At 39.4% G+C, this 11,493-nt stretch overlaps 1 protein-coding gene across 1 annotated transcript in view; it reads left to right on the forward strand.

The window, feature by feature from the left end:
• Positions 1 to 1,740: 1,740 nt before the first annotated feature.
• Positions 1,741 to 11,493, forward strand: part of POLR2E (RNA polymerase II, I and III subunit E) — a 503,098-nt gene continuing 493,345 nt past the window's right edge. The window contains exon 1 of the mRNA XM_044054811.1: positions 1,741 to 1,992. Within this exon, the coding sequence (XP_043910746.1) occupies positions 1,936 to 1,992 (57 nt within the window). The 5' untranslated portion in view covers positions 1,741 to 1,935. The remainder of the gene's footprint in view (positions 1,993 to 11,493) is intronic.

Below are 11,493 nucleotides of genomic sequence, written 5' to 3' on the forward strand. Positions count from 1 at the left end.
AATATTCACCTTGACATTGTATAATCTGCATGGCTTGTCACTCAGACCTATCAATCATGTATACCCCGCCCATTCCTGCACAAAAATCTCAGTGGGGTAATGTTTTAATTAGCGTTGCCACCCCTCCGTTTTTTTTCCGGAGTGCCCGGAAATCAGTAGGGCACTCCGGTTCTCCGGTTCTTGAAATCGGTGTCCGGAAATAGCGTCAGGCTCGTCAGCGCGTATTAAAAAAAAAAAAAAAAAACATTCCTGACCTGTCTTGGACTCTCGTTGATTGGCTGCTTGCTGCAGACGAGGCTCGTGCAGCAAGCAGCCAATCAACACGTAGAGTTAGTAGTAAAAGCCCTGCAAAGCCCGTGAAAATTTAAGAATATAAAGCGGTGCTTCAGTCAGCATAAGTTTTTACCTTTTACTTTTGTAGTACAAAGGGTGCTGCTTAAGATTTGAAATTCTTGCTTGGAGCCTTGGACATCGTCTTCAGTGGATTGCCTGCTGCCTGGAAGCCCTGCCTGGAAGCCCTGCCTGCTTGGAAGCCCTGCCTGGAAGCCCTGCCTGCTTGGAAGCCCTGCCTGGAAGCCCTGCCTGCTTGGAAGCCCTGCCTGCTTGGAAGCCCTGCCTGGAAGCCCTGCTGCCTGGAAGGATTGCCTTAGCCCTGCTGCTTGCCTTGCTTGCTGGAGGAGAAGTGCTGTGGACTGGGTGGTGGTGTGTTCCCCTGCTTGCTGGCCCTTTAGCTGCCTGTTCTGTTCTGCTGCTGAGAGCTTGTTTTAGTAGCCCTGCTGATTTTTCTGGAGGTAAGTGGATTTTTTTAATGGATTCTTTGGAATTAAGGTAGATTTTCAAAGATTAGTGTGACAAGGGAATGAAATATTGCCAGCACAGCTACTAGTGAATTTTTTAAATATTAAATTTATATTAATTCACTAGCTGTGCCTTAACTCATTCATTGATGGTGACAAGATGTGTGTAACTATCTAGATGTTCAACATGTGGTGATTAACTAGAACAGTTTCTAATCTGGTTTTGGACTTGGTTGCAGTGAATGTATAATGACTTCATGATTTGTATAAGATGCTTGGACTGTAGATCTGTCTTTCTAGTCTGTCATCACCGTGATGTTTACCTTGATCTGTGTTTCTTCCTAGGGTGTCTTTCTAGGGTGTACAGTCTTCGTAGTATAGTGAGGCTTAAATGTAGCTTTTTTGTCATCACAACTGTTTACCTTTTATCTGTGTTTTCTAGGGTATACCGTCTATACCAAAGCTTAGCTCATTTGATGTTACAGTGAATATATGATTACATGATTTGTATAAGATGCTTGGACTGTAGATCTGTCTTTCTAGTCTGTCATCACCGTGATTATGCTGAAGGGTGGAGTAAAGGGGTGTGGCTATTAAAAGGAATGGGTGTGGCTTGATTGTGCATGGGGTGGGGCTTGTTTGTCAGGAAATGGCACAGTAGAAAGGTGGCAACCCTAGTTTTAATACAAAGCTGTAAAATCTGTGGTAAGTATAATTAAATATAACAAAAAAAGCATGAAGCCTGTGTTAGCAACGTCAGAGAATGAATATTCACAATGAATATTCACAATGTCACTGAATAGTCTGCGTGGCTTGTCACTCAGCCGTGTTTCCAAGCAACATCACACGGGCTTGCCCTGTCAATCATTTTGGTCACGTCCATTTCTGGGCGGATATCGCGGTGGGTAATGTTCTAATATAAAGTGAAGCCGCCAATTCAACTGGGAAAGAGAAAAGAAAGAAATGTTTATACAAACAGGCTTTTCCTTAGACGACTGAAAGGAGGAATGCCAGTAGAGGACCTTGGCTGTGCGTATAATCGTTGTAAATAACGTAATTAAGAGAAGTCGGTATAGGAAGAGTTTTTAGGTAGCAATTGTTTGTCGCATAGCGTGTAGTGTAAAACTTTTGTGGCGGTATGGATGATGAAGAAGAAACTTACAGGTTATGGAAAATCCGAAAAACCATTATGCAGGTTAGAGAGCGCTGTTAGTATTTTAGTTTTTTGCAGTGTTAAAATTACATATATGTTTGTCTTTAGAAATTGTAGCATGTGATGTCTTTCTTGTTTTGCTTTATATAGTAATGCGTTTTAATTATACCACACATATAGTATTACATGTAAACAGTGTTTTATGTGGTTACTTAATATGAATGTGGTGCTTTTGTTTTTTTAAATATAGAGTATACAATCCACGATTTACACACTGATTTTTTTAAGAGGTTTAACGTTTTTTGTTAACATTTCTGGGGCATTCTAAATGTCTCATTGTTTCAGGTCTTGTAGTTTTACTGATATTTTCTGCAGTAGTACCGAGTTTTTTCCCCTCTTACGCTCACTGAAGCAGTGCTGAATGCAGATCAGTTGAATAGCCTGTATTTGGGGAAAGATAAGTAGTAAAGAAACAAAACGTATGGACAGTGTAACTGTCAAACCTCTTGCCTCTAGAATCGGGAACAAATCCAGAAGTAGTCGGGGCCAAGTTAATAAATTAGTAACTTGTGAAGCGACCAGAATAAGAGAATGTGAATTAACATGCATTTTCTAAACTAAAAAAAGTCTGGAATTACAATTAAGTGTACTCCATTTCTTCCCAAATTGCCTGTTTTTGGCTCGATGAGGAGGGACAGCAGCCTTCTGAGCCAAAATCCGGGACATTTGAGAGGTATGATAAGGTAGGTTAGATGCTTTTTGAGATGGCATGTTTCTTTTTTGGAGATGTAAAAAGGCAATAATTTAGGTGCTGTGCTCCTTGAAAGCATACTAAAAGCATAATGCAAGTTTCTCTAAAACACTATCGCTTACTAACGTTACTAATCTCAGGTGATCTACTATATATATATATCTATATCTATATATATATCTAGATATATATCTATCTACCTACATCTATCTCTCTATATATATATATATCTATCTACCTACATCCATCTCTCTCTCTCTCTCTCTCTCTATATATATATATATATATATATATATATATATATATATATATATAGAGAGAGATAGATGTAGGTAGATAGATATAGATATAGATATAGATATAGATATAGATATATATAGAGAGAGATAGATAGATGTAGGTAGATAGATATATATCTAGATATATATAGATATATATCTAGATATATATAGATATATATCTAGATATATATAGATATATATCTAGATATATATAGATATATATATAGATATATAGATAGATATATATTTATATATATATAGATATATATCTAGATATATATATATAGATATATCTAGATATATATCTAGATATATATAGATATATAAATATATATATCTAGATATATATATAGATATATCTAGATATATATCTAGATATATAAATATATATATCTAGATATATATCTAGATATATAAATATATATATCTAGATATATATCTAGATATATATATATATATATATATATATATATATATATATATATATATATATATATATATATATATAGAGAGAGAGACAGAGATAGATGTAGATATATATATATATATATATATATATATATATATATATATATATATATATATATATATATATATATATATATATCCCAACCCAGGACAAGCCACCAGCTACTCTTCCCATCCCTCACCCTATTTTCTCTCCCCCTCATTTTACTTATCAAATACACTCCCCCCTTAACTTTCCTAGCTCTCTACATTCAAAGTATACTAAACAAAGTCACTTTCATACATTCATGAATATCTTTCTGTGGGTCTAATTTGCATTGTGAAGTAACACATATCCAAAACCAGTTTCACAGAGATGAAAATGCATCCCAGAACACTGATTCTCCAGTCCAGGTGAGAGCTGCTTGGCCATCCTGTTGAACTTTGCCCCTTACCCCCACGGTAGTGCGATCTCTGAGTTGGTATATTACTTGGGGGTTGTGGGGGCTAAAGCCTCCCACATGGGTGGGTTTCGTTTTCTTCCATTTATATATTTGTTTTGGATGGCCGAGTGATTACTTACCTCGAGTAAACAGTTGGTGTTCTGGGACACTGGTGTTCTGGTGCTGTCAGTGTTTTCGTCTTGGTGAAATGGGTTTTGGGTAAGTGGCATTTTGTTGATTAAAGTAGACCCCTTTCTACACCCCTGTTATACTCACCCTCTCCAAAACCTGGCTAAAACCCCAAGTATCTGACTATGAAATCTTATCCCCCAGCTACAGTATCATCCGCCAAGATGGGGATGTAGCTATTCTATTCTCTAATCAGCTCTCCCTCTATCCCTTATTCTCTGTACCAGATTTCAACACCACTGAAGTCCTCATAGTAAACTGCGCATTGACCAACCATAAAAAGATTGCTATTGCTACTGTCTGTATTCCTGGTGGTAACAAAATTCCTACCCTTGAACACTTTCTCTTGGGGGGGGGGGGGGTCTCAAGCTGTCTGCTATGAAGCTGTTATTAGGCAATGTTAGCATTGACTGGAATTCTAGCATCAGACTCTCCAAATTTCTGTATTAACCTCATTGGTTTCTCTCCACTAATTACTTCTCCCACTTGCCTGAATAAAAATACTGATGCCAGCACTGCACTTGATTTGATCCTTGTTTCCAACCCAAACCTGTACCAAACCCCACTACACTGTCTGATAGCATAAGTGACTGTCTACCTATCTTTTTTTTTTTTTTTTTAGACACTCTCCCAACTTTACAAACCCCACCAATAAAGGCTGTCATAAACTGTCCATTTTCAACTCTTTCACCTTCAACCAGATCCTGTCATCGATTTAACTGGTTATTCCTCCATGACTTTTAACTAGAAGAAGCTGTTCTAACATACAGCTCCCCCTTTCTAAGCACTCTAGACTCTGTAGCCCCCATCAGGAAAATAATTAAATCAAACTTCACCCCTTGGTTAACGCAAGACATTTATCTCCCTCATATGCAAGAGAGAGAATGCTTGGAACCCTCCGGTAATATCACAAAACACATAACTGCTTTCGATGAGGCTCTCAATAAAAATATGCCTAAATGAAGACCTCAGAGGCAGAAACACAATCAAACCATCACAACCCAACATAAACCATGAGAGACACAGCTCACATAAACAGTGTGCCACTCAACCAAAGCCCCTAAGGCAAAAACAGCTTACCAAATACCCTAGTCATAGGTGACTCAATAGTAAGGCACACTGATGCCCCACTCACTAGGCTGAATAAGGAGAAGGTTATGGTCAGCTGCCTGTCAGGTGCCAGGATCTGCCACATAACACACGCACTTGGGTCACTCCATAACTGGTACAGATATGACTTTGTCAATGCCCATGTTGGTATGAACGACTTGAGATGTACCTCACTGGAGTACATGAAGAGATATTGAGGCGCTCTCTGATCATGTAGCCCAGGCAGGTATGACCCTAGCCCTGAGTAGCATCCTGCCGTCACCCAGAATGATACCACAGTACAAGCAAAAAATGATCGACTTCAACAATTGGCTAGATTTCTGGTGTCATTAAAGGGGATCCTGTATCTATCTGCCTGGGATGACATGATCAACAGACCTCTGTTTTGCCAGAAATGGCCTGCACCTGTCACCCCTGGGATTCTGGATACTGGCCATGGCTCTTGCCACCCCTGTAGTGCCTTTTTTAGGCAATGTCCTGAAGACAAGATTATCACTGTAACAGATACAAGCAAACGAAGTCTGATGGTTATGCTACTCCGTGCTAGAAGTCTAAATCTTAAAATGCACTCGCTTGAACTCCTTAAATTGGAGAAAATCGACATCTGTGCAGTAACAGAGACCTAGTTCAAGGCTCCAGAGAGCACCCTAGCGCTACCAGGGTATAATTCATACCACACCTTTCAGTCCCTAAACCTGGATTGAAGCCCTAAATGCGGTGGTGTCTCCATATTCATAAAGGATATGCACACCTCCAGACTAGTAGCCCGATATAACTCCTGTAAAATACTTCAGGTAAAACTGCAGTCTAGGTTGTAGTCTGCTATAGATCCCCACCATGTCCCAAGACCCCACATTCCTAAACACACTGGAAAATATTAAGGTACAACCCAGCACCCTTATACTAGGAGACTTTTAACTACTCCTCCATTAACTGGGAAGATTACTGGTGTACCAACGCACTTGCTCAACGTTTTCCAAAATTCATTAATTCCAACACCCTGGACCAGCTCATTCTTGCCCCTGCCAGGGGAAGAAACCTCCTTGACCTGATCATTACTAATATGGGCGACCGTTGCTCTACACCAGAAGTCAACTCTTCCCTGGTCAGATCTGACTACAAGCTAATAACCATGGATATCCACATCCCACCCCCACCCCCTGTAAAGGAATCGACCGTGAAAAACTTCTCCAAAGCCAGTTCTGGGCTTCTAAAAACGGAGGTGGCTAACTTCACGTCGCCCATGCAAATGGAAAATAGGTGCATGACTACGGAGTCCTACACTAATGCAGTATATATGAGCACATGCACGAGTGTATGGAATGGGCCATACCAAACAGAACCAAGACACACACTTCCAAAGAAAAGAAAGCCAATCTGGTGGACCCTTGCCATAAACAGGCTCTACAACAGAAGGAAGAAACTGTTGCAGAAAAGGGTGAAGTCACAAGACTGGAAAAACTCCATTACTGACCTCGGCAACAAACTGAGATCCATCATCAAATCCTCTAATCCCTTGTGGTTGTCCTTAGTATCTGCAGCAATTTTATTTTTGTATCTAGCTTTGGAGGATGATCAAATCTAGAATTTACAGGGCAGTACTTGGATCTATAAGCTACAGCACAATGGCAATATGTATACCGACCCAACTGATATTGCCAATATATTGGCCGACAGGTTCAATGTGAACTTTGGCCCTTTAGGGGGGTGAAAGGGGGGCAATCACAATACCTGAGGAATGCCAAGTCCCTAATATGACAGCACAGGTAAAAACCACACTGTCCAAAGGGAAGAATACAGCTTCCATGGGACCTGATAGTATCCCTGGATGTGTTCTACATGAATTACAAGGTGAACTGGGACCACACCCGAGTGCCCTGGTCAATCACAGCCTCACTTCAGGCTTTGTCCCTTCAAAGTGGTGCACTGCTGTAGTCATCCCACTCTACAAAGGAGGGGGGGGGAGACTACTGACCCTGGGCACTACTGCCTTAGCCTGACAAGTAAGACTATGGAACGCATCATCACAGACCTTATAAGTAGGGAATCTGCAAACTCTGGACCCCAAGCAGTTTGGGTTTGTGAAAGGTAGGTCATGCCTGCTCAACTTGATGGACTTCTTAGAGTCTCACCAATGCTGTGTATGAAGGCAAGGTAGTTCACACCGCTTATCTCTATCTTGCTAAGGCCTTTGACACCATCTGTCACTCGGGAATCCTAGATAGACTCAATATGCTGGGCATACCCGCCCATGTCATGAGATGGGTTACCAACTGGCTCACTGATAGAACCCAAACTGTCAAAGTAGTGGACTTCAAATCTGACTACCAACCAGTTACAAGTGGAGTCCCACAGGGATCAGTCCTAGGTCCTCTCCTGTTTGGCATCTACTTCTCTGAAGTTCAAGGCAATACAAATGGACTGTGGGTGAACAAGTTTCCAGATGATTGCAAACTGGGTGCCAGTATTGATTCACCAACTGATTTAGACATTCTACAAAAAGGCCTCGCTGAGACCAATGATTGGTGCCAGAACCATAGCCTAAAGCTCAATGCCAAAAAGTGCATTCCCTTTGAGAAACTCAATACCCATGAACTAACACATCGGAGGTAGTCACTAAACACACAGGGTGTGATGAGAGATCTGGCGGCACAGGTTGGCAGCAACCTCTCCTTTGATAACCACATTGCCACTGTGGTCAGAAAGTACTATGTGGCACATCTCATTACAAAAGGCTTTTCCTCTAGAAATGAAGAGATCATGATCCCGGTCTACTCGTCCCTCATTAGACCTATTACAAAATACAATGCCCCATTTGGCATGTACCTCACTAGACACCTACAACAACTGGAAAGGCCACAAAAATACCTCGCTAAGAGTATCTTGGGCCTTAACACGTAGTTTCCCTTAAATTTCCCCCTCATCCTCCATCCAAACAACATTCTTCTCTCTCAAGCCCATTCCTACAGCTTGTATTGATCACTTTTCAGCAAACTTAAAACTTGCTCCCATACAGCCGATAACCTGCCTCCTGTTTTCCTTTAACTGCAAAGTCTATTGCATATCCCATCTCCATACTAACTAATAGATCAAGTCAAGAAGTGACAGTTGCTGATATTTTGAAGAAATGGAGGAAACTACACTGATTCCTCGAATTTCAGGCCTGTAGTCATTCTGTCAAAGATTCTCAAAAGTGCATTTACAAGCAGCTACTAGATAATCTTCTACAACCAAATCTAACCTCTGCCCAACGTGCCTTTTGCTCTAACCACAGTCCATCCACAGCACTAATTTCTTTTATGCTGGCAATATCTAGATCTCATGATAACAAATTAGTCTCATGTCTATTCCCTGACCTTTTGAAAGCCTTTGATACTGTCTCCCACAACCTACTTTTGTTCAAACTATCTAGTCTTAATCTCTCCGACTCTATCTCCTGATTCTCTAACTGCCTGTCCAACAGATTTCAGTCTGTAAAATGTCTCTCTGCTCTTCCCCTTTCCTTCCAAGTCCAGGGGTTCTCCAAGCTCCATTCTTGGACCTCTACTAGTTAACATTTTCATTAACAGCCTATACTCTTGTCGTCGGCATATTGTATGCGTTTCCTCTGACAGTCTCCCACAAAAAAAAACTAATTTCTCTTCCTCCCAAAATCTATCCAACACTTCAAGTTTACCTTCTCTGTCTCCTACTTCAACACCTCTATCAGTGTTGAACCAAACGCAAAACTATTAGGGGTCATGATAGATGACCAATTTAAAATGGGATTTACACATCCAACACTGCATCTTTGGCTCATCAAAAATTTGGTCTGCTCTATAGAAATAAAAAAAATTCTCACAAATGAATCTAAACATACTCTTGCTCAAGCCTATTTACTACTTGTACTTTATGCTGGAGCAGTCCTTACTAACCTTCAGGACAATCTCAAGGTTGAACTCACAGTAAAATTGCTAGAGTTGATTTACTGTGAATCTGTCTCTCGTACCACTGTATATCTCTAACCTAAAGTGGCTAGAATTTTGCCATCAACTCCTTTTCCTCAGCTACATCTGATTCACTCCATTTTGCACTGACCCAACTTCTGTTGTGCTCTTTCTGATCTCATCTTCATGAAAATTTACAGTCCCAAAAAACATTGCCAAACTTCTGTATAATCACTCAGTTGCCAAGGCATGGAATAATCTACGTCTAGACTTGATCAATTTCTAACCCTAATTTCAAAAACAATCTGAAAGACCACCTATTAAACGTTTAGACTTGCTCTTGTTTGGGCCCTACTTAATCTGCCTCTCCCTTTCTGCTTTTTCTTTTCCTCAGCATCTGTTTCCAAACTCTAATGTAATTCTAGCACCCATGCCGTAAATAGGCTGTATTTAAATCCATCTTACCCTGAAAGGAAATTGTATGTTATTCTTAAGTTACTACAGATGTGTGGATTTAATTTTGTTGTGAACGTGTATGTATAATTAGTACAAAAGTAATTGCCTTTTGCTGCTTTTCTTCTCGGGTCTCTGCTGAAAAAGGACATCTTTCTAGTTGAAGTAACCTGATCAAGAAATGTCAAATAGTGAGGGAATATTGCTGGTAGCTTTTACTCCTGGATTAGTAGTAAGCTGTGCCTATAGGCAGATGCCCTCTGTTAATATACTTTTACCCAAATTTTGGTATGCAACCCATCACATGGACAGTTTAGGGTTAGTGTTAGTTTTCTTAGAGGAACTTGCAGTACATTTTTTTTTTTTTTAACAGGAGCACAATATCAAAATATACTTTTTTACAGTTGGGGCATATGTGACCACATTGACCCCATAGTCGGAGACCACTTAAGCAGTCAAGTCACAACTGCTTATTTGTCAGTATTGCCACTTAACTGCTTTTATTCCTTTCCAGTGAACCACCACAGAAATATAGTGGTCTGAGGATCAGGCATAAAGAAATGGTATATTAAGCCTTTATGTTTTTATAAGGAGATCGCCAATTTCATTAAAGGGTGTTAATGTTGGATCTAATACCTCATTCAAGAGGTTGTGTGTGTGTAAAATTAATATAAATTACAAAAAAAAAAAAATATATATATATATATATATATATATATATATATATATATATATATATACAGGTGGCTTTCTCCCACCTTCCGAAGGTATGCAGTATATCATATGGCATTTTCCAAATTGTTGGGGTGTGTGTATTTAGCAGTGCGGTTGTACCCTGTCTGTAGTAAGTTTAATGCCTTGTGCCAGTTTTTCTGCTGGGATAGGCTTTGGTGTTGCCTGAACCCATGAACAGATAAAGTGGGTTGTTGGAAAATGAGTGAGGTATTGATGAATGCATGTATGCCATACTGAAGAGATGTGCGACTATGATTAATTTTTTCAGCTGTCTTTGGTTTCTGTGAGAAATAAATATGCACATATTTAAAAGTGCATAATACTTTTTAATTATAGACTGGTTTTGTAAGTAAACATGTTTTTTTGTAAGTCTTTTGTAGAAGTGACGTTTTATGACTGCCGTAGTTTTTGTACTTTATTGAAATGTATTGACTTTTATTTATTTTTTACGTGACTTACTTCATCCCATGCATTGTACATCTTGTGCTTGTGTCCTGCAAGCATGTTTGAGTGTAGTGTTGATGGGTAACGGCAGCATGTTGAAACAGTAATGCTAGCTGTAGGTGTTAGAAAATTATTTTGCCAAACTATCCAATGCTAGTTTGCTTGTGAATGGTTTCCTTTGTTCTTTGTTTTAGCAAGTTACTAAAGAGTAAAATTAGAATCCTAGTTTAAGACTTGAAATAGTTTTGATAGAGTTGTTGCCTCCTACATTAGCCTTATGGGTGTAGCAGGATTTATCCATAAGAGCAGATCCTGAGTGGATATATTTTAGCTGAGTGTGTGAGTCTGCTTCACCAGTATTGAGGTGGTGATTAATATTTTACACCAGAATAAGTTCATAGGTGTATACCAGGCTAATGACCACTGGGGTCTGTCTTGTAGGCCTTGCCAAAAAGTAATTTGGAGAGGGGAGAATATTTCTTTTGGTAAATAACCTTGTTCTGTAATGGCCACGTTTTCACTCTTGTTTAGTTTCTGAATATACCATGAAGTAGTGATACCCTCTGTATATACAAAGTTAGTGCATGTTTCTCTATTTGCTGTTTGTAGTTTGTGCTTCTAGTATTGTGGTGTTACATTTATAAGATCTGTTAGCAATTTTGTGAAAATATGCAGCTTGTGGTGCATAACATTATTGAATGTATAGTAAATGAATTGTGTAGTACAGATCTTTATTTCTGGACTGAAAACAGGCAACATGCAAA

The sequence above is a fragment of the Protopterus annectens genome, chromosome 13.part0 (assembly GCF_019279795.1).
Source record: "Protopterus annectens isolate FY-2018-M chromosome 13.part0, PAN1.0, whole genome shotgun sequence".
Classification (NCBI taxonomy): domain Eukaryota; kingdom Metazoa; phylum Chordata; order Ceratodontiformes; family Protopteridae; genus Protopterus; species Protopterus annectens.